The sequence below is a fragment of the Anomaloglossus baeobatrachus genome, chromosome 7 (genome assembly GCF_048569485.1).
Source record: "Anomaloglossus baeobatrachus isolate aAnoBae1 chromosome 7, aAnoBae1.hap1, whole genome shotgun sequence".
Classification (NCBI taxonomy): domain Eukaryota; kingdom Metazoa; phylum Chordata; class Amphibia; order Anura; family Aromobatidae; genus Anomaloglossus; species Anomaloglossus baeobatrachus.
This window is the reverse complement of record NC_134359.1, coordinates 171,231,652-171,255,282: the sequence shown is the minus strand read 5'-3', so window position 1 is coordinate 171,255,282 and position 23,631 is coordinate 171,231,652. Positions and strand designations below refer to the sequence as shown.

Genomic DNA, 23,631 nt, shown 5'->3' with positions numbered 1-23,631 from the left:
CCTCCTCTCTCCGCATCCTCGGTCGGTGGCAGGCTCTCCCGCTTTGGCGACATTTGGCTGTCACAGGTCAAAGACCGTTGGGTGAGAGACATTCTGTCTCACGGGTACAGGATAGAGTTCAGTTCTCGTCCTCCAACTCGCTTCTTCAGAACTTCTCCACCTCCCGACCGAGCAGATGCTCTTCTGCAAGCGGTGTCCGCCCTAAAGGCGGAAGGAGTGGTGACTCCCGTTCCTCTTCAGGAACGAGGTCGCGGTTTTTACTCCAATTTGTTTGTGGTGCCAAAGAAGGACGGGTCGTTCCGTCCCGTCCTGGATCTAAAGCTGCTCAACAAACACGTGAAAACCAGGCGGTTCCGGATGGAATCCCTCCGCTCCGTCATCGCCTCAATGTCTCAAGGAGATTTCCTAGCATCAATAGACATCAAGGATGCTTATCTCCACGTGCCGATTGCGCCAGAGCATCAGCGTTTTCTACGCTTCGTCGTAGGAAGCGAACACCTGCAGTTCGTAGCTCTACCTTTCGGGCTGGCGACAGCCCCTCGGGTCTTTACCAAGGTTATGGCAGCAGTAGTGGCAGTCCTGCACTCGCAAGGTCACTCTGTGATTCCGTATTTGGACGATCTACTTATCAAGGCACCCTCTCAAGAGGCATGCCAGCACAGCCTGAACGTGGCACTGAAGACTCTCCAGGGTTTCGGGTGGATTATCAACTTTTCAAAGTCAAATCTAACCCCGACCCAATCACTAACATATCTTGGCATGGAGTTTCATACTCTCTCAGCGATAGTGAAACTTCCACTGGACAAACAGTGTTCACTACAGACAGGGGTGCAATCTCTCCTTCAGGGCCAGTCGCACCCCTTGAGGCGCCTCATGCACTTCCTAGGGAAGATGGTAGCAGCAATGGAAGCAGTTCCTTTCGCGCAGTTCCATTCTGCGTCCACTTCAATGGGACATTCTCCGCCAATGGGACGGGAAGTCGACATCCCTCGACAGGGATGTCTCCCTCTCTCAGACAGCCAAGGACTCTCTCCGGTGGTGGCTTCTTCCCACCTCATTGTCGAAAGGAAAGTCGTTCCTACCCCCATCCTGGGCGGTGGTCACGACAGACGCGAGCCTGTTAGGGTGGGGAGCAGTGTTTCTCCACCACTGGGCTCACGGTACGTGGACTCGGAAAGAGTCCACCCTTCAAATCAATGTTCTGGAAATCAGAGCAGTCTATCTTGCCCTACAAGCCTTCCAGCAGTGGCTAGCGGGCAAGCAGATCCGAATTCAGTCGGACAACTCCACAGCGGTGGCATACATCAACCACCAAGGGGGAACACGCAGTCGGCAGGCCTTCCAGGAAGTCCGGCGGATTCTGACGTGGGTGGAAGACACGGCATCCACCATATCCGCAGTTCACATACCAGGCGTGGAAAACTGGGAAGCAGACTTTCTCAGTCGCCAGGGCATGGACGCAGGGGAATGGTCCCTTCACCCGGACGTGTTTCAGGAGATCTGTCGCCGCTGGGGGATGCCGGACGTCGACCTGATAGCGTCACGGCACAACAACAAGGTCCCGGTTTTCATGGCGCGATCCCACGATTACCGAGCTCTGGCGGCAGACGCCCTAGTTCAGGATTGGTCGCAGTTCAGGCTACCTTATGTGTTCCCACCTCTGGCGTTGTTGCCCAGGGTGCTGCGCAAGATCAGGGCCGACTGCCGCCGCGCCATCCTCGTCGCTCCAGACTGGCCAAGGAGGTCGTGGTACCCGGATCTGTGGCACCTCACGGTAGGCCAACCGTGGGCTCTGCCAGACCGTCCAGACTTGCTGTCTCAAGGGCCGTTTTTCCATCTGAATTCTGCGGCCCTGAACCTGACTGGCCATTGAGTCCTGGATCCTAGCGGCCTCAGGTTTATCTCATGAAGTGGTTGCCACCATGAGACAGGCTAGGAAACCATCCTCCGCCAAGATCTACCACAGGACGTGGAAGATATTCTTATCTTGGTGCTCTGCTCAGGGAGTTTCTCCCTGGCCATTTGCATTGCCTATTTTTCTTTCCTTCCTGCAGTCTGGGTTGGAAAAAGGTTTGTCGCTCGGCTCCCTTAAAGGTCAAGTCTCCGCGCTATCCGTATTTTTTCAGAAGCGCCTAGCGCGACTTCCTCAGGTACGCACGTTCCTGCAAGGGGTTTGTCATATCGTCCCCCCTTACAAGCGGCCGTTGGAGCCCTGGGATCTGAACAAGGTCCTAATTGCTCTCCAGAAGCCGCCTTTCGAGCCTTTGAAGGATGTTTCCCTTTCTCGTCTTTCACAGAAAGTGGCCTTTCTAGTGGCGGTCACGTCTCTTCGGAGAGTGTCCGAGCTGGCGGCGTTATCATGCAGATCTCCATTCCTAGTATTTCACCAGGACAAGGTAGTTCTGCGTCCAATTCCAGAATTTCTTCCTAAGGTGGTATCCTCCTTTCATCTCAACCAGGATATCACTTTACCGTCTTTGTGTCCGCATCCAGTTCACCAATTTGAAAAAGGTTTGCATTTATTGGATCTGGTGAGAGCACTCAGGATCTACATTTCCCGCACGGCGTCTCTGCGCCGCTCGGATGCACTCTTTATCCTTGTCGCTGGTCAGCGTAAGGGGTCGCAAGCTTCCAAATCCACCCTGGCGCGGTGGATCAAGGAACCAATTCTTCACACCTACCGTTCTGCTGGGCTTCCGATTCCATCAGGACTGAAGGCCCATTCTACCAGAGCCGTGGGTGCGTCCTGGGCATTACGGCACCAGGCTACGGCTCAGCAGGTGTGCCAGGCGGCTACCTGGTCGAGTCTGCACACTTTTACCAAGCATTATCAGGTGCATACCTACGCTTCGGCGGATGCCAGCCTAGGTAGACAAGTCCTTCAGGCGGCGGTGGCCCACCTGTAGGAAAGGGCTGTTTGACGGCCCTATCACGAGGTATTCTTTTACCCACCCAGGGACTGCTTTTGGACGTCCCAATTGTCTGGGTCTCCCAATTAGGAGCGACAAAGAAGAAGGGAATTTTGTTTACTTACCGTAAATTCCTTTTCTTCTAGCTCCAATTGGGAGACCCAGCACCCGCCCTGTTTTCTTAGGGATTTTGTTTTTTCGGGTGCACATGTTGTTCATGTTGAAGAGTTCAGTTCTCCGATGTTGTTCCTCGGATTGAATTTGTCTTTAAAACAGTTATTGGCTTTCCTCCTTCTTGCTTTTGCACTAAAACTGAGGAGCCCGTGATCCCACGGGGGGGTGTATAGCCAGAAGGGGAGGGGCCTTACACTTTTTAGTGTAATACTTTGTGTGGCCTCCGGAGGCAGTAGCTATACACCCAATTGTCTGGGTCTCCCAATTGGAGCTAGAAGAAAAGGAATTTACGGTAAGTAAACAAAATTCCCTTCGTTTGGTTGCTATAATATAACCTATGTTTCTCTAGTTTAAATTTCATGATGTTATGTGAATCCTTAAGGATAAAAATTATAAAAAAAATTTAATAGTAAAAAAATGGCAAAATTTATTGCAATACTTTATATAAACAAGAGTTTATTTTTGATGATTCACATTATTATTGATGTTTCCCCCTTTTTCCCCTCATATGCTCTGCATTTATAAAAGTATCTTTTTTTTTTTTTTTTTTTCTTGAATTGGATCTTGGGATTTAAGTGAATTGATATATTTGATTATGCAAATGAGTAGGGAGTTTACTCCCACCAGATCCATGAACCTTTATTATTTAGAGTGGGAGTTGTGATGCAGTAATCATCTTTTGTTTGAGAAAGGCTTTCTCCGAAACGAGTTATAATATTTGACGCCTGTACATGGAATTGTACAATAAAAAGAATCTACATTCATAAAGAAGAGTGCCGGTCTTTTTCTTCAATTTTGAAACAAAATATAAAGAGGCTCCCAAAAGGCCCGAAATACAGGAGATGCTCTATCACTTCTACAAGTACAAGTGTAACCCAAAAGGAGTTAGTCAAGCTGCAATAGACCTCAACAAAATATTCTACACCATGGCCAAACTGTCTGACCTCAAACACGTCAGCTACAAGAGGCCAAAAGAAAAGCAGATCCATGGTTGGTTTGACAGAGAATGTAAAGCCATATGAAAGAGCCTGAGAACAGCCTCAAACAATAAACAGAGACCCCCAACAATCCAGACCTGAGGGAAACCTATGACACCATACAAAGGCAGTACAAATCCATCCTCAGGGGGAAGAAGCAGAGCTACATCTCTACCAAACTTAGCCAACTTCAAGACGCCCTCCAAAACAACTCCTCCTGGGAAATATGGAACCACATGGACACAAAAAGCAAGAAAAACGACATCCATATCCAAAATGGCAACATCTGACTCTAGTACCTTGAATGACCTCACTGCCCCACCACCGTGCGGAGCTGCCGCCCCACCACCGTGCGGAGCTGCCGCCCCACCACCGTGCGGAGCTGCCGCCCCACCACCGTGCGGAGCTGCCGCCCCACCACCGTGCGGAGCTGCCGCCCCACCACCGTGCGGAGCTGCCGCCCCACCACCGTGCGGAGCTGCCGCCCCACCACCGTGCGGAGCTGCCGCCCCACCTACACCCCACCTACTGTCTCCTCCCCATAATCCTATAGAATGTAAGCCCGCAAGGGCAGGGCCCTCTTCCCTCTGTACTAGTCTGTCTACTGTAACTTGTATATGTATTTTGTATGTAACCCCCTTCTCATGTACAGCACCATGGAATCAATGGTGCTCTATAAATAAATAATAATAATAATAATAATAGTACTTCAGAGACACTACAAAGACATCCCTAAAGAAGAACTAAGCCAAGAACAGGAAAACATCACATCTAAAGGCGATGGAGGCGAAAGTCAAAAATTTCCAAAATGTCTGCATACGCCAATTACATTACAAGATGTTTACTGAAAAAATCTCTTCCATAATGTGTAAAAAAGTCAGTGGCCTGGATGGAATCCCCCCAGAGATGCTTAAGTACAGCCAACCAGAAATACAAACTGCAATGGGTAAACTGTTCAATATTGTACTGAGTGCCGGCTACTTCCCTCGTACCTGGAACCAAGGCCTCATCACACCCATCCACAAGAGTGGGGACAGGTATGATCCTGCCAACTACAGAGGCATATATGTCAGCAGTAACTTGGGAAAACTGGTCAAGAGGGTCCTTAGTTTCCTTACAGAGCACAATGTCCTCAGCAAAAGCCAAGCAGGGTTCATGCCAAACCACCACACCACGGATCACATCTAAAGCCTGCACAGTCTCATTCACAAGCAAGTCCACAATACAAAGCACAGGAAGATATACGTCTGTTTTGTAAATTTTAAAAAGGCCTTTGACTCAGTGTGGCACTTGGGCTTATTCTTGAAATTGATGGAGAGTGGAATAGGAGGAGAGCCCTACGATGTCATCAAAACCTCCTACACCGAAAACCTCTGCAGTGTGAGTGTGAACGGTAGAAGAACGGCTTATTTCCAGCAGAGTCAGGCAGGCTGCAGCCCAAGTCCAACGCTCTTCAATATTTACATCAATGAGCTAGCCACTGCTCTAGAATCTTCAACAGCTCCACGTTTCACACTCCGTGACGCCCAGGTGAAATTCTTGCTCTATGCAGATGACCTACTGCTGGTGTCACCAACCGAGAAAGGCTTCCAAAACCACCTACAAATCTTTGAGAAATTCATCTCCACGTGGGCACTACCGATCAACTTAAAGAAAACCAACATCGTAGTGTTCCAGAAGAGAAAAAAGATTTGGTTCAGCACCCTTCATTTGTCCTAAACAACTGCACTCTTACAGGAACAGACAAATACACCTACTTGGGCCTGGAAATTCACCAGTCAGGGAGCTTCAAACAAGCCATAGAGACACTGAAAAACTAGGCTTGCAAAACCTTCTATGCCAAAGGAAACTCTATCATCTGAAGCCACCAGTGAGGGTCTGGCTAAAAATCTTCGATTCCATCATCGCCCCAATCCTCCTGTGCATGGCAGCGAAATCTGAAGCCCTCACACTTGCCAAGCAAGGTGGGATTCCAGCCCAACAGAAATATTTCACCTGGAATTTTGTAAGAACCTTCTCCAAGGCCATTGAAGCACTTAAAACAGTGCCTGTCGGGCCGAGCTGGGCAGATTTCCAATACAGCTAGGAGCTCTGAAGAGGACACTATCATTTTGGGCTCACCTACAGAGTAGCAATCCAAGCTCCCATTACTACAAAGCTCTGATATATGTAGGTGGTCCAAATGAACCAGGACCCCTGGCACAGCTCTCTCAAACCCAACTGGACAAAATGACCAATCACAGCAGCCTGACAAAAGCCAGAATCTGGAAGATGGTAGATGAGGGCCAGGAGAGGTACATCAGTGACTCGAGGACTGATATCAACACCTCACAGAAACTGACCACGTACAGTGTCTACTGAGAGACTACAGACTGGCCCCATATCTGGAGAAACGCCCAAACCCAAGAGACCGCAGGACTCTGAGCCGATATAGACTCTGTGCCCACAGTCTAGCCATCGAATCCGGCCGACAGAGTTACAAGCCCAGGGAGGACAGACTGTGCCAACACTGTGACCTGGAGGATGAAACCCACCTCCTGCTACACTGCACAAAGTACTCAGCAGTGAGAGACACTTTCTTTAGGAGTTAATTTGCATTTGATATCTCTCCCACGAAGTGGCAGCTCCACACATTCAAACCCTGCAACTCGAAAATCACTGGTGTTGCCACTGTGTTTTAATAGTGCTTGGTTATAGCTCAACTTTTGTGAAAAATGTTGTTGGTTGCATCAGATAAGTGTCGCCGAACACGTATTCTTAAAAGGCCCACTAGTGCAACCTATGTATTGCATGCTACACAGGTAACAAGATATATAACATTGTTGGTATTGCAGTTAATATACCCATCAGGATTGTACTACAATTTGATAACGGATGAGTAAAAAATTTGGATTTTTTTCAGTGTAACACTGACCAGTCTTACACATTGCAGTACGTGTATTACAATTCTTTAACTATTGGGCAGTGTAATAAAAGTTAAAGGGGTTATCCGGCTTATTTTGCCTTTTTCTTGTCATTTCACTATTGGGCTACATTGGGGCAAGTAATTCTAGAGGAACAAAATAGTGTAGAAGTGTTTTATGACAATACAGCACAGATTAGTTTAAAAGTAATTTTGGAGTTTGTCGAACAACTCTTTTTAAAGTCCAATAAAGGGACTGAGTAAAAAATTAAAGGGGGGGAAGGTGCAGAATTTCACTTTTGTTATCTCATCACACTTGGAATTTTTTTTTCTCACTTACCATTACATCATATGGTAACATGGATGGTGGTGTTCAAAACTACAGCTCACCCCGCAAAAAAAAAAAAAAAAGCCTTCATATGGCTATATTGACAGAAAAATTAAAAAATAATGGCTCTTGGAATAAAGGAGGAAAAAATGAGTGTCGGTCTTAAAGAGGTTAAGGACATAACAATCCAAAGTACAAAACTTGGGAATTTTCATTATTTTTATAAATAAACGCATATCATATTGACCAAAATTTACCACTAACATGAAGTGCAGTGTGTCTCAAAAAATGCTCGGAATCACTGGGATATGTTGAAGCTTTCCAGAATTAACTCAAAGTATGGAGAAAACACTGGGGAATAAAGGCGCAAATGGAGTCTTATACGATGAACAGTGGTAGAGAGATTGCGCTCACCTGCTGTAGTGTGATAATACATGAGTGAAGGAGATGCAGCTGCTGCAGATCCACATGCGTACACTCGGTACAGGCAATAGATGGCCTGAGGAAGAAGTTTAATGCCTTAGAAAAGTTAAAAAAAAAAACCAAAATGCATTTGATCTATTGATGTTTCCTGCAAGGGAAAATGCTGGAGAAAGGATATTGCCAGTTAGAGGGCTACTTGAAGCTGTATGTGATGTTGTTCTGGCATCTAGCACTCCATGCACACAGGGGGCAAGGTGGGAAGTCCTAGATGTAAGACTACTGCTTATAAGGAACAATGGCACGTGATCTATGTGATTTCTGCAGGAAAGCTTTGAAAGTCATACTAGTAATGAGGGGCTCTGTGTCACTACTGTGAAAGAGTGGGTCAAGATATCACTGTCAAGGGAGGAATTTGGGTTGAAGACTGCTAATGGAGTCTTCGTTTGGGATATCCAGAAACTGTGGCGTATTAGCTGTATACCACTGCCGATATATCAATGTATCCGACAATGAACACACAGGCATGCTCTCTTTCAGCCAGCGTCATCCACTGACTCTTGTATTCGTTAAGGCCCCGTCACACTAAGCAACATCGCTAGCAACATCGCTGCTAACGAACAACTTTTGTGACGTTGCTAGCGATGTTGCTGTGTGTGACATCCAGCAACAACCTGGCCCCTGCTGTGAGGTCGTTGGTTGTTGCTGAATGTCCTGGGCCATTTTTTTAGTTGTTGCTGTCCCGCTGTGAAGCACAGATCGCTGTGTGTGACAGCGAGACAGCAACAACTAAATGTGCAGGCAGCAGGAGCCGGCTTCTGCGGAGGCTGGTAACCAATGTAAACATCGGGTAACCAAGAAGCCCTGTCCTTGGTTACCCGATATTTACCTTTGTTACCAGCCTCAGCCGCTCTCACTGTCAGTGCCGGCTCCTGCTCTGTGCACATGTAGCTGCAGGACACATCGGGTTAATTAACCCAATGTGTGCTGTAGCTAGGAGAGCAAGGAGCCAGCACTAAGCAGTGTGCGCTGCTCCCTGCTCTGTGCACATGTAGCTGCAGCACACATCGGGTAATTAACCCGATGTGTGCTGTAACTAGGAGAGCAGGGAGCCAGCGCTCAGTGTGCGCTGCTCCCTGCTCTCTGCACGTGTGGCTGGTCACTGGTTGCTGGTGAGCTCACCAGCAACTCGTGTAGCGACGCTCCAGCGATCCCTGCCAGGTCAGGTTGCTGGTGGGATCGCTGGAGCGTCGCAGTGTGACATCTCACCAGCAACCTCCTAGCAACTTACCAGCGATCCCTATCGTTGTTGGGATCGCTGGTAAGTTGCTTAGTGTGACTGGACCTTTAGATCCAATTATACAGTAAGCATGAATAACCTTGCAGCTAAACAGGGAGTGCTTTTACTCCCTAATTTCTCACAGCACATTGCCTGCCTCCCGTACATTCTTTCTGTGTGATCATTACTGATAAGACTTTGCAGCTTCACATTTTGGCTTCATTATCTATGGTTAACTCCTTCATGACTATACAACTTTGAAATATATTATGGGTCTATGTGATGGCTACACAGACAGTCAATTATACAACTACATCTACATTTTGATTATTTACATACACAGATATTCTTATTACATTTAAACATACTACAGCTCAGACCACCTTCACATCACTACTCAGGGATCTGTATGTGGCTCACGAACTTCTCAGAGCTAAATGTGGATCTAGATTGGGGTTCTCTGCTTTAGAGAAATGAGTAACTTTCCAAAGACCAAGTTATGGATCTAATATAAGGAAAAAATTTGTATTGTGGTGTATGGTCTAATTTAAATTTCCTTCCTTCTTCTTCTTCTTTTTTTTTTTTTAATATAGGCAGCTTTGCGACAAATTACAGACAAAGCCCGTGAGTTTGGAGCTGGACCACTATTTAATCAAATTCTTCCTCTACTGATGTCGCCAACCCTTGAAGACCAAGAACGACATTTGTTAGTGAAAGTAATCGACAGAATTTTATACAAGCTGGATGACCTTGTTCGACCATATGTGCATAAGGTATGTAAATCTGGCTTTTTTTTTTTTTGTAGGGGTCAGTAAAAAATAAGAATTTAAATTAGGTCAGTGTAATCATAAGCACAGATTTTTGTTACAAGAATTAATTTTCAACTGGTGAGACAACTGCTCAGCTTGCCAAAGACTTATAAACTTGTTTATGCATTTGATAAGTCAGTCATTGTCTACACCTTACTACAATATGTATTTAATTTTAAACACTTGCTGTATTTAGAACGCTCTCTACAATGCTGCACCATCATACATCTAACTTTTTATTCCTTGTTCTGCCAATGACCTGCTGCAGTCCTCCATCCTAATTACATCACTCATTTTAGGACTTTTCTAGTAACGTACAGTATATCACAAAAGTGAGTACACACTTCACATTTTTGTAAATATTTTTCTATATCTTTTCATGGGACAACACTGAAGATGTGATACTTTGATACAATGTTAAGTAGTCAGTGTACAGCTTGTTTTAGCATTGTAAATTTGATGCCCTCTAAATAACTCAACACAACCATTAATGTCAAAAACCGCTGGCAACAAAAGTGAGTACACCCCAAAGTGTCAATATTTTGTGTGGCCACCATTATTTTCAAACACTGCCTTAACTCTCTTGGGCATGGAGTTCACTAGAGCTTCACAGGAGCCACTGGAATACTCTTCCATCCTACAAGACTACATCACTGAGCTTGTGGATGCTAGAGTCCCTGTACTCCTCCACCTTATGTTTGAGGATGGCCTATAGATGCTCAATAAGCTTTAGGTCTGGAGACATGCTTGGCCAGTCCAGCACCTTTACTATCATAGTTACATAGGTTGAAAAAAGACCTAGGTCCATCTAGTTCAACCTTCCTCCACCAATTATAGATTTTGTCATTGTCATTTATAATCAACAATATTGTGTGTGCTGAGGAAATCATCCAGCCCTTAGGAATAAGTCATGTGGCATTCCTTTTATATTGACCACACATGTATTTATACGTATAAAGGAGATCTCCTCTGAGACAGAAATTTTTTTTTTCCCTTTTGCCCTTGACAGCACCACCTGAGAGAGAGAGGTTCCGCCGACCTCAGGACAGGAAACCCACTGAAATAAAAGGGCGGCACCTCTCCTCAGCATCAATTTGGTATCCTGTCCTGATGGGACAACCCACGGAATCTCCCATGTCTGACCCGGGGTGGAAGTTTGGTTGTTTCCAAAATCCAGCATTGGCTCTGGACGCACCTTCCCAGGGCTTCGGCTGTCTGCGGTGGGGGGGCGTGATCTCGGCTATGAGTTACCCCAGGTTATTTGATACTCACACGGAGCCCGCAAGACAGACGCCCTGCTGATGGAACGCCGGGGTGAAGAGGAAGTGATGCAGCACCCGGCATGCACAGAGTGTTCCGAGATGACGGCACCCAGCAATTGGATTCCGGAGTGGGAAATTTGAAACGGGGAGGTATAAGGAGTCCCCTTCGCTGCATTCTGGTGAGTAGGGCTTCTTCCCTATTAAAGATGGAAGACAACCCTCCACCAGAGCAGGATGTGCTGGAACAGGATGCGGATTCCCAGGCTTCACAGAAAAAGCAGCGAGGGGAGCGCTGCTCCGGCAGGGCTAGTCCCTCCAGTCCAGCAAGTCGACATTCCGGGGGTTCTGAGAAATCCAAACCTGTAAGTCATAAACCGCCTCAGAAACTGGTACCAGATCCGCCATCTTGGGGGGGGGTGAGTGTCTGCTGCAGCATTTCATTTATTTAAAAGTCTCCCCCTATGTTCCCTTCTTTCTTTCAGGCGGTATCTAAAAAGCATACCTCTAAGAGGAATCATAGGAATTGTGGAGTTTGCAAGGACAGTCTATCCTCAGATTTCCAAAAGGACCTTTGCCCCACCTGTATAAAAAAAATCCTGTGTATGGAAGCACTAAGTTTTACGGCTTAGTTGAGAGATGATATCCGTGCTGAAGTCAGGGATTCCATAGGCTCTCTGCCAGCACCGAAAACACAAAAAACCTACTAGGAAAGATGGGGGGAGCTTCAGATAAATCAGGCAGCTCTGAATGGGGTTCCAGAAAATTGTCACCTGCCTCTTCCTCATCCTTGGACGACTCCTCTTCCTCAGACGAGGGCGGCAGACCATGCTTCCCATCCTCTGAGGTGACACCCCTGGTGAAAGCTGTCCGCTCCACTATGGGGCTGGTGGATGATAAAGATCCTGAATCCACAGGAGACCTCATGTTTGGAGGCCTGGAATGCAGGAAGAAAAAGGTGTTCCCAATTCATCAAAAGGTCCAGGGTCTGATCATGGATCAATGGAAGAAACCAGATGGAAGGGTATCCTTGTCATCTTCCCTGAAAAGAAAGTATCCTTTTGATGAAACTGCTACACTTCATAGGACAAGTCACCTAGAATTGATGTTGCGGTCTCAAAGGCATTCAAATCCACTACCCTCCCCTCTTGATGTAGGTTCACTACATGATCAATTGGACTGGAAGTAAGATGGGTTTCTCCGTGGTACCTGGGAGGCTGCAGCAGGAGCTCTTCGCCCGGTGGTGGCAGGTACATGTGTAGCAAGGTCCCTAATGGTCTGGGTCCAACAGTTAGAAGACCAACTTAAAGGTGACGTGTCTAGAAAGGACACTATCTCCTCAATTCCACGTATACAAGGGGCGGCAGCCTTTCTAGCGGATTCTTCAATCGACTCACTCAAATTATCTGCAAAGTCAGCAGCTCTTTCCAATTCAGCCAGAAGGGCCCTCTGGTTAAAATCCTGGAAGGGAGACGTACAGTCCAAGAGCAGACTATGCGGGATGCCTTGTGAAGGAAACTTTTTGTTTGGATTACAGCTGAATGACCTTCTGTGTAATGTGGCATACTAGAAACCAGGATTTCCGGCTATAAAAACTACATTCCCTCGTAGCCGTTATTTTCGGAGGAAGCAATTGTTCCATAAGAAGCCCCTCAGAGACCAGGACTCCTGGAAGGATAGAAGGAAGAAGTCCTAAGGATTTATGTTTGGTCCATCCTCCTCTACCAAGCCAAAAGGCCCTCAATGACGCCATCATCCCAGTGGGGGAGGCTCTCGCTCTTCCTTCCTGCATGAGAAAAGATTTCCTCCAGTCCGTGGATTCTACGGATCATTGCAGAAGGGCTGACATTACAACTAGAGTCGCCCATTCGAGAGTATTTTATTGTAACATCCATAAGACAGAGAGAGAAAAAAATGGCTTTAGAAAAGGAAATAAATTCCCTTCTCTTGAGGTGATACAGGAGGTCCCCAAGGGAGAGGGCAGGGGTTCTATTCCCCACTGTTCGTGATTCGAAAACAGGACTCGTCCTTCAGGACAACTATCAATCTCAGGAGGCTCAATTTGCACCTAGCACAGCACTCCTTCAAGATAGATTCCATCAGGTCCACCATCAAACTGTTGTATCCAGGGTGTTTCATTCCAGTCCTCGACTTAAAGCATGCCTATTATCATGTTCCTATCCATGCAGCTTCTCAGCAATTCCTAAGATTTTCCTTTCAGAAGGAAGACACTTAACTTCATTACCGGTTCAGGACACTGCCATTCGGTATCTCCATGGCACCCAGGATCTTCACGAAGCTAGTGGCAGAAGTGATGGCACACATCAGAATCCAACAGATCCTCATTGTCCCTTACCTGGACAACCTGTTAGTGGTGAGTCGATCAGAGGCGCTCTGCAGAAAGCACGTGGGGATAGTGATCTCCATCCTAGAGCACTTAGGGTGGATCATAAATCGTGAAAAATCCAGAATACAGCCTCAACAGCGTCTGTCTTTCTTGGGGCTGATCCTGGATTCAGTCACTCAGAAGTTTTCTCTCCCGGAAGAGAAGATACTCAAGTTACAATCTCTGGTCACCTTGGTGATGGAAAAACCAGTCATGACCCTCAGACAGGCTATGTCTCTTGTAGGGTCCCTCACATCCTGTATCCCTGCTGTTCCTTGGGCTCACATACATATGAGATCCCTTCAGATGGAGGTTCTGGCCTGGCAGCAACAGTCAGGAGCCGGTTTGGATCGCAGAATCCGCTTGGATCCAAAGGTGTTGTTCTCCCTGTCCTGGTGGCAGGACTTAACTCATCTGTCCGCAGGGGTGTCATGGTGTCCCAACATCACGGATATCATCACAACAGTTGCAGGTCACTTAGGCTGGGGAGCTCACTTGAGAACTCACCTGCTACAAGGACTTTGGGACGATCATGTGATGAATCAGTACTCAATCTTCGGGGAACTCACTGCGGTAAAATTGGCACTCAGAGGATTCCTTCCTTATCTGACAGGTCAACGGGTCCAGATACTTTCAGACAACAGTGACAGTGGCCTACATGAATCATCAAGGGGGGACCAGATCTCCAATACTGCTCGCCCTTAAAATGGAAATCAATCTTCATCAAGGAGAATGGGCTCTGAACCCCCAAGTCTTTCAGTTAATTACAGACCTCTGGGGGACTCCAGTTTTGGACCTTTTTGCAACCAGGGCCAACAGGAATGTGGAGAGTTTCTGTTCTCTCAATCTCAGGGATCATCCCATGGTAATAGATTTAATGCCGATCCCCTGGTCACAGGGTCTTCTATATGCCTTTCCACTCCTGGTCCTTCTTCCGGCAGTGCTCAGGAAGATTCGGGAACACAAAGGCCACATTATCCTCATAGCTCCCTTCTGGCCAAAAAGAGCCTGGTTCTATTGGCTCCAAAAACCGGCAATATCAGACCCTTGGATACTGCAGGATGAGACAGACCTACTAGTCCAGGGACCAGTGTGCCACCCCAAGGATCCTGCCCTCCACTTGACAGCGTGGCATTTGAAAGGCAGCTGCTCCTAACACAGGGATTCTCTAAGAAGTTAGTAGAAACTCTCCTTAAAAGTAGGAAGCCGGTCACCACTGGTATTTCTCTATCGCTTTCATTGGGGAACACAGGACTATGGGTGTATGCTGCTGTGACTAGGAGGCTGACACTAAGTGAACATAAAGAGTTAGCTCCTCCCTGGCAGTGTACACCCTGAGCCGGAGGCGGATCTATGCCAGTTTTTGCTTAGTGTCGTAGGAGGCTGAAGTGGGCCCATATCTCTGTGGGCCAACCTCAGCCTAGGCTATTATTTTTTTCCGTTTTTTTGCTATTACGGCGCCGCTCAGCCTTCTCATCTTCTATTCTTTTGTCTCTTCTGCAGGGTTAAAGTCCCTGCAACAGAGAGCACCCCTCCCCTTCTCCATCCCTATGGGTACAGTCTCCAGGGTTGTTGAGGCTCGAGATGTCAGGCCCTCTCCCCCTCCATCCCTACGGTACCGTCCCAGGGCTGCTTGGGGTCGAGTGTAAGGGCACACTCCCCGTCCTCCCCTATGGTACCGTCCAAGGGGTGTTTCTGGTGGAGGCAGCAAGGGCTCTCTGCATCATCCATGGCTCCCTCATCCAGGACCCGGTGAGGATCGCAGGCTCTGCATCGCAGGAGCGCTCAGCTGCATCATACCTCCCCCAGCGTTTACCCTCCTACCCTGGGCCCAGGCAGAGGATCCGTTCACTGCAGCGCAGGAGCGCTCTGCAGTGTTTCCCACAGCTCCCCAGCATTTCCTCCTGGTGTCTCCCAGGGGCAGACTGGACTCACCCGCAGCAGGTAAGGATGGGGCCAAGGATCAGAGCGACACCGCCAGGACGCAGGTAAGATCCTCACCGCGCGTAGTGCTGCGCTCCCGGCAGCCGCCCACTAATTTAGTCCCCGGCTCCGCCCCCCCTGTTCACGCGCGCTTTCCCGGCCATGCCCCCCGCATTTTCTGCCCGGAGGCAAGCCAGCCGGCCCCTCAGCACGCCTCCCGCAGCCAGAGGAGAGAAAAAGAGTAAGCAAAGGCCCGCGCTTTCTGCAACTGCTCACCTCAGCACAGGCAGGCCGGTGAGCAGCAGCAGCACGTTTACTCCTGCTCTGAGACCCCTGCTGACCTGGGAAGGACACAGGACCTGGGTGAGTGCTACTCCTGATTAGAACCAGCGACTTTTTACCTTTTTTCTTCTTCTCCTTTCTTTTCCTATCTTCTGTCTCCTCCCTAGTGTCACTAGTGAGAGTCTCCTGAGCAGCCATGCCTAATTCTAAGTCTTCCCGATCCAAACAGGCCCCCTTTATAATGCATTTTGCGTGCTCTTCCTGCAACGAAAAATTCTCCCAAGGCCAGGCTACGCCCCCTCTGCTCGGCTTGCGTCCCTGAACCACAGCCCACGCAGATTGCCCCAGACGCCGCCAGCCCCCCCGTCGCTGTCGCTACTGCAGCAGTACAGGACGCCACGGGCTCCAATGCGCTCCCTCCCCCGGAGTGGTTGACTTCCCTCTCCCAGTCGGTGGACTCTCTTTCAAGGGCGTCGCTGTCCATTGCGCAGGCGTTGCAGTCGCTCCCTACGCCCAGCCATGGCCCCCAGGTCCAGCCGTCGCAGGACGACAGTCAGTCTGACTCAGACCTGGCTACTGGAGCGCGGAAGCGGACCCGCACAGTCTCCTCTTCTTCCAGTTCCTCCCAGAGGTCTCTCTCCCCTCCAAGGCCAGAGTACCACTAGTCTCCGGGACCGTCTGATCTTTCAGGAGAAGAGTCGGATGCCGCCTCACTGCTGGGCTCGGACCAGGCATTCGATGTCAGGCGCATGGTGGACAGTCTGGTCGAAGCGGTGAATAAAACGCTGAAGCTCCAGACGGACTCTGTCACCACCCAGCGCTCGCAGGTATCCTTCAAGCGGGTTAAGCGTGCCCACAGGCATTTCTGTGACCATCCAGAATTTGCTGAGATTCCACGCAAGCACAGACAGCAACTGGACAGGATATTCAACAATGGTAAGTCAATTGATTTACACTATCCCTTCCCTGAGGATCTCAGGAAAGAATGGGCAGGCTCACCTGTGGTCGACCCTCCGATTTCCCGCCTGGCCTCTCTTACAGTACTATCTCTGCCGCAAGGGACATCGCTTTGTGACGCCACGGATCAGAACACCGAGAGAGATTCGCCCGTTCAGCTTTTGAAGCGGCAGGCGCGGTCCTGTCGCCTGCTTTCGCCGCCGTCTGGGTAGCTAAGGCCATGGTAGCCTGGGCCGACACTCTCAGCAGAGGTCTTCGCTCAGGGTCTAGCGATCCCGAGTTCACCAACATGGCGGCACAGATTGCTCTAGCGGGTGAGTATATCATCAACGCATCTCTGTCAGCAGCCAACTGCGCAGCACAGGCGGCTAGCAACACTGTGGCAATCTGGCTCAGAGCCTGGAATGCAGACGCGGCTTCTAAAAAATCCCTTACCGCCCTCCCGTTTGCAGGAGGTTGGCTGTTTGGGGACAGGATCTATCAGATTATCGCCGAGGCTACGGTAGGAAAGAGCACCTCTCTTCCACAGCTGAGACCCAGACCTATTCCGCGTCGCCAGCCGACCTCGAGGTTTCAGCCTTTTCGCAGCTTCAGTTCCACTACACAGCCTAGGAGGAACAAATCCCCGCAGAGAAACAGGCAGAACCCGTCCTTCAAAACAAACCCTTCCTGGCGTTCTAGGCCACGGCAGCCAGCCAAATCAACATCCAGATCACGGCGCTACCCCACCAAATGACTCGTGGTCTTCGCGTGCCAGCGCAGACCAGGTGGGCGGGCGCCTTTCTCATTTCCAACACGTCTGGCTGCCTTTGATCATGGACGCCTGGGTCAGAGAGATCTTAGTCTCAGGGTACTAAATAGAGTTCTCATCAATTCCTCAAAGTCGCTTTTTCCCTTCTCATCCTCGTGAGTCAGACGCGCGAGCTTGCCCTTTTTTTTCCCATGTCATCGAATCTCTGCACCGCTCAGGGGTCGTGATTCCATTTCCAAGTTCGGAACGTTTCAAGGGAGTCTACTCAAATCTCTTTGTTGTCCCCAAAAAGGATGGCACTGTGCTTCCTGTTTTCGACCTCAAGATTCTCAACAGGTACGTCAAACCCCGTAAGTTTCGCATGGAGTCCCTCCGATCGGTGATTGCCTCCATAGAGGTCGGCGAATTCCTCGCCTCTGGACATACAGGACGCATATCTGCACATCCCGATTGCCCATTAGCACCAGAAATTCCTGCGCTTCGCTATAGCAGAAGAACATTATCAGTTTACTGCCCTACCTTTCGGCCTCGCGTCTGCGCCACGAGTGTTCACGAAGGTCATGGCTGCTGCCATGTCTATCCTACACTCCAGAGGAGTTTTGGTGATCCCGTACCTGGACGACTTGCTTATCAAAGGGTCTTCTTTCAACGACTGTCTCCTAAGTGTTCAGGTCACCATCGATACTCTGTCCCGACTAGGCTGGCTCATCAATCGGAAGAAGTCCTCTCTGACCCCGGCCCGCCGGATTACCTTCCTAGGCATGGAGTTCGATACCATCCAATGACGCGTGTCCCTCCCACAGGAAAAGATTCTCTCTCCGGAAGGACCTCCAGACCCTCCGCCACTCCAGAGCGGTATCCATACGCTTTGGTATCAGAGTCCTCGGTCGGATGGTGGCGGCAATAGAGGCGGTTCCATTTGCCCGCTTCCACCTGCGTCCCCTTCAGCTATCTCTGCTCAACAAATGGGACAAGTCTCTACCTTAGATCGCAAGATACTTTTGCCCCGGAAACCCGCCGCTCGCTTCTTTGGTGGACCAACAGCCAAAATCTTTCCATAGGAATGTCATTCTTACCTGTACACTGGCACAGTCCCCACCGATGCCAGTCTTCTGGGCTGGGGAGCAGTGCTCCATCAACACACGGCTCACGGTCAGTGGTCCTCCCAGGAAAGCCGGCTCCCGATCAACGTTTTGGAGATCAGAGCGGTCCTCCGAGCTCTGCAGACTTTTCAGCGCTTTATACAGGGATCGCCAATCAGGATCCAGTCGGACAACGCCACGGCGGTGGCATACATCAATCACCAGGGCGGCATGAGGAGCATCATGGCGATGAGAGAGGTGAAGATCATACAGTGGGCAGTGTCTCACCACTCCAGGATCATACAGGATCATACAGGTACAGGTACATGTCCCCGGCGTGGAAAATTGGGCAGCCGACAGGGTCTGGCGTCGGGCGAATGGTCTCTCAACAGAGAAGTTTTCGAACATATCTGCCACAGATGGGGGACTCCGGACGTGGACCTGATGGCCTCTCGGTTCAACAATCAAGTCCCACAGTTCATCTCCCATTACCACGACCAGCAGGCGCTAGGAGTCGACGCTCTCATCCTTCCGTGGAATCAGTTCAGACTACCATTTATCTTCCCAACGCTTCCACTGATCCCAAGAGTCCTCAAGACAATCAAAGCAGAGGGCATTCCAGCGATTCTCATTGCCCCAGAATGGCCCAGGCGAGTGTGGTTCGCAGAACTAGCACAGCTCATCGCAGACGCCCCATGGCTCCCAGATCGGCCAGACCTGCTGTCTCAGGGCCCGCTCTGCCATCAAAATTCAGGGGTTCTCAATTTGACGGCATGGCTCTTGAATCCTAGCTACTAGCCCAATCAGGCTTTGCTCCAGAGGTGATACAGACTATGGTCAGGGCTCGAAAGCCTTCATCGTCCGAGATCTACTACCGCACCTGGAAGGCCTTTTTTTCAGTGGTGCGAGGTCAACGGCAATTACTCCCCGTTAGTTCTGTCACTCCCAGCGCTACTGACTTTCCTTAAGGCAGGTTTACAAGCGGGTCTCTCGCTGGCGACTATCAAGGGGCAGGTTTCGACGCAGTCTGTCCTTTTCCAAAGAAATCTAGCATCGCGTCCACAGGTCAAGACGTTCATCCAGGGAGTCGCCCATCTGCTTCCGCCCTATCTTTCTCCACTAGAACCATGGGACCTTAATCTGGTTTTAGGATCTCTCCAACTGGCTCCATTTGAACCACTCAAAGAATCCTCATTCTCACACTTATCCTGGAAAGTGGCCTCTTTGGTGGCGGTCAGTTCAATCAGGAGAACATCTGAACTTTTCTTGTTTTCCACCAGGACAAGGTTGTCCTGCGCCCGTCTCCTGCTTTCCTGCCGAAGGTAGTGTCTCCTTTTCACCTGAATGAGATCGTGCTTCCATCTTTTTGTCCGGCACCCACTCGCTCCTTGGAGAGGTCACTGCACACTCTGGACCTAGTGCGAGCCCTCAGGATTTACGTCTCGAGAACTGCGCCTTTCCGCAAATCAGACAACCTGTTCGTCCTGCCTTCTGGCTCCAAGAGGGGCATGCCGGCGTCCAAGGCTACCATTACAAGATGGATCAGGTCAGCCATATCAGAGGCCTACCGGATCAGGGACAAGTCCCCTCCGAGGGGAGTAAAAGCCCATTCCACCCGTGCAGTTGTGGCGTCTTGGGCAATCAGACACCAGGCGTCATCCGAACAAGTCTGCAAAGCCGCCACGTGGTCCAGCCTTCATACCTTCGCCAGGTTTTACAAGGTCCACACTCAGGCGTCAGCGGATGCCTGCCTTGGGAGAAAGGTGTTGCAGGCGGCCGTCGCACACCTATGAAAAAGTAGTATACAGTTGGACAGAGCTTTCTCACAGAATTTTTGTGATTGTTTTTGGTTCTGTAGGATTGCTTCTGTACCCACCCAGGGACTGCTTTTGGACGTCCCATGATCCTGTGTCCCCCAATGAAAGCGATAGAGAAAACTATTTTTGTGTACTCACCGTAAAATCTTTGAGTTTCATTGGGGGACACAGCACCCACCCTGTTTGGATTGTGAGGTCTTAGTTTGCTGGATGTTCTCGGTGCTTTACAGTACAATGTGTTTTTTTTATACCCGGCTATTATACGTTTATATATACGTTTTTCATAAGGTACTGTGTTTCACCACACGTTTTCTCTTGATATTACTTTGTTTAGTATGGTTGTTCAGGTTTCTCCTACTACTGCTAAACTGGTATAGATCCGGCTCAGGGTGTACACTGCCAGGGAGGAGCTAACTCTTTTTATGTTCACTTAGTGTCAGCCTCCTAGTCACAGCAGCATACACCCATGGTCCTGTGTCCCCCAATGAAGACTCAGAGAAAGAGATTTTACGGTGAGTACACAAAAATCCTTCTTTATGGAAGGGTCTGGCGGAAATTCCTGCAAGTTTCCAGAGCACAGATATAGGGTCCCCCTTCCTTCCCGGCCATCCTGGAATTCCTGCAGAAAGGGTTGGAATTGGGCTTATCCATTAGCACCTTGATGGTACAAGTTTCGGCCTTAGGAGCCCTCTATAATCAGAACCTCACAGAGAATAAATGGATTAGCAGGTTCATTAAATCCTTTGCTATAGTGACTCCTGTTCCTTCTCATATGCCTCCCTGGGATATAAATCTTGTCCTTGATGCCCTTATAGACGCCCCGTTTGAACCCCTTTCCGATGTTCCCCTCAAGACCCTGTCCCTGAAGGTGGTGCTACTCATCACTTTGATGTCCGCTAGACGGGTGGGGGACCTACAGGCGCTCTCCATTGTCCACCCATATAATCAAATTTTGGTCGATAAAGTGGTATTGCGTACAGATCCCTCATACCTACCAAAAAGTGGTAAAGCCCTTTCACAGGTCCCAGGAAATCGTATTGCCTTCCGTGTGTGACCTTCCTTCCGATGAAAAAGAGGCCAGGCTCCATCGATTGGATGTGAGAAGGGCCCTTATAACCTACTAAGATAGGACCAGGAAATATCAGGCCCTTTTTGTTGCATTCCAGGGAAAGTCCCAGGGCTGTAAAGTATCTAAAAGCACCTTGACTAGGTGGATCCGGGATGCTATCTCGCTGGTCTACTTGTCTAAGGGGGTGCCAGTTCCCCTGAAGATTAGGGCCCATTCCACTAGGTCAGTTTTTACTTCTTAGGCTATGTGCGCACTAGAAATGTGAATTTTCTCAAGAAAATTTCTTGAGAAACTTCTGGGAGTGAAAGGTTTCCGGACCTCCGGAAAAAATCCGCACCAAATCCGCATGCGGATTTGCCGCGGATTAGCTGCGGAATAGCCGCGATTTTCCCGCGGGTGGTTCTTTGCAGATTTTGCAGGCTGTACTGCCGAAATCCGCAGGGTACCTGCGGAAATAATCGACATGCTCATTTTCTCAAGAAATTTTCTCGAGAAATTCTTCTCAAGGAAATTTCTTGAGAAAAATCTGCACAGTGCGCACAGCTATTTTTTTTTTTTTTTTTTTTTCATAGAATTTGCTGGGAAATGTCTGCACAAAGATTGCAGACATTTCTCAAGAAATTTCCGCGGCAAATCCGCGGGTAAATCCGCGGGTAAAACGGTCTAGTGCGCACAGAGCCTTAGGCTGAGAGGGCAGAGGTCTCTATTGATAAGATATGCAGGGCCACCACTTGGGCCTCTTCCTCTACCTTTTTCCATCACTATAGACTTGACTTGTCCTCCACGGCCGACCTTTCTTTTAGTAAACTGGTATTACAGGCGGTGGTCCCTCCCTAAGGTGATTGGTCTCTAGAATCTCTCAGGTGGTGCAATCATGGGCAAAAGGTAAAAATCTTAATTACTTACCGGTAATGGGATTTTCAGAAGCCATGACAGCACCCTTAGTTCCCCCCCTATTCACTGGTCGTGGGCACCCTTCTGGGAGTGTTAGTGTTAATGGTGTTCTTGGTGGTATAATTAACCATTTGTTTTGTTTTTTGTTAGTCCTATCTGGCTCTGTAAACCTTCTGATGCGGAGGAGAGGTACCGCCCTTTTATTTCAGTGGGTTTCCTGTCCTGAGGTGGACGGAACCTCTCTCTCTCAGGTGGTGCTGTCATGGGCTTCTGAAAATCCCATTACCGATAAGTAAGATTTTCTAAGCTAAACAAATCTAACTTTTTCATCCGCTCATCATATGGGAGGCCTTCCTTTCCTTGTAGTAGTCTAGTTACCCACCTTTGAACTGACTCTAACTTCTGAATGTCCTTTTTAAAATATGGAGCCCAAACTGGATCCCATATTCTAGATGTGGCCTTACAAGTGATTTATAGAGGGGTAATAATACGTTGGGATTACGGAATGTAATCTTTTTATACACCATAAAACCTTGTTTGCTTTGCAGCTGCTGTTTGACATTGAGTGCTGCTGCTCAGCTTACTTGTAACTAGAATACCCAAGTCCTTCGGTTCTGTAGTCCTGAGTTAACTTCCATTTGAAGTACCGTATTTTTCGGACCATAAGACGCACTTTTTTTCCCCCCAAATGTTGGGGGAAAGTTGGGGGTGCGTCTTATGGTCTGACTATAGGGCTGCGGCCGGGAATGAGGGTGCTGCAGGTCATCGGGGGCACGAGCAGGCAGCAGCAGCGCCTGCCGTGACCACGTGGGCCCGCTCATTACATATGCACGCCCATCCTCCCGCCCATCTCTCAGCGCTGAAGCCGGCACTGACAGGTGGGCGGGGGGACGAGCGGGGACGCGCGCATAGCAAAGAGCCGGCCTCATGATCACCCCTGGCAATTACAGCCTGGAGTGATCATGTGCGGCTGTATTCACTGCCCCCCGCGCTTCATTACCAGCGCGGGGTGCAGTGAATCACTACACTCACCCGTCCCCGTGTGTGGAGCCACCCCCCTGCTGCACGCGATGTCTTCCTGTCTGTGCCGGTCAGCTGATCTGTGCTGAGCTGGTCAGCTGATCGGCACAGACAGGAAGACATCGCGTGCCAGAGAGGAAGATGATCGGTGCTGCAGGGAGTGAGGAAAAGGTGAGTATAAACGTTTATTTTTTTCTCTGTGCTATAGGATACAGGCCATATACCAGGATGGTATATGAGCACGATGGGGGCATATAGCAGGATGGGAGTATGTGAACAGGCTGGATGGGGGGAGGGGGGGGTGTATGTGAACAGGCTGGATGGGGGGGGGTATGTGAACAGGCTGGATGGGGGGGGTATGTGAACAGGCTGGATGGGGGGGTGGGTATGTGA

General features: G+C 49.2%; 1 protein-coding gene across 1 annotated transcript in view; it reads left to right on the top strand.

Annotated features, from left to right (window-relative positions):
* SF3B1 (splicing factor 3b subunit 1) overlaps window positions 1–23,631 on the top strand; it is a 446,304-nt gene that overhangs the window by 273,332 nt on the left and 149,341 nt on the right. The window contains exons 12-18 of the mRNA XM_075319718.1: window positions 9,583–9,762; window positions 11,267–11,422; window positions 11,543–11,642; window positions 11,870–12,110; window positions 13,247–13,431; window positions 16,339–16,584; window positions 17,575–17,692. Coding sequence (XP_075175833.1) covers window positions 9,583–9,762; window positions 11,267–11,422; window positions 11,543–11,642; window positions 11,870–12,110; window positions 13,247–13,431; window positions 16,339–16,584; window positions 17,575–17,692 — 1,226 coding nt within the window. The remainder of the gene's footprint in view (window positions 1–9,582; window positions 9,763–11,266; window positions 11,423–11,542; window positions 11,643–11,869; window positions 12,111–13,246; window positions 13,432–16,338; window positions 16,585–17,574; window positions 17,693–23,631) is intronic.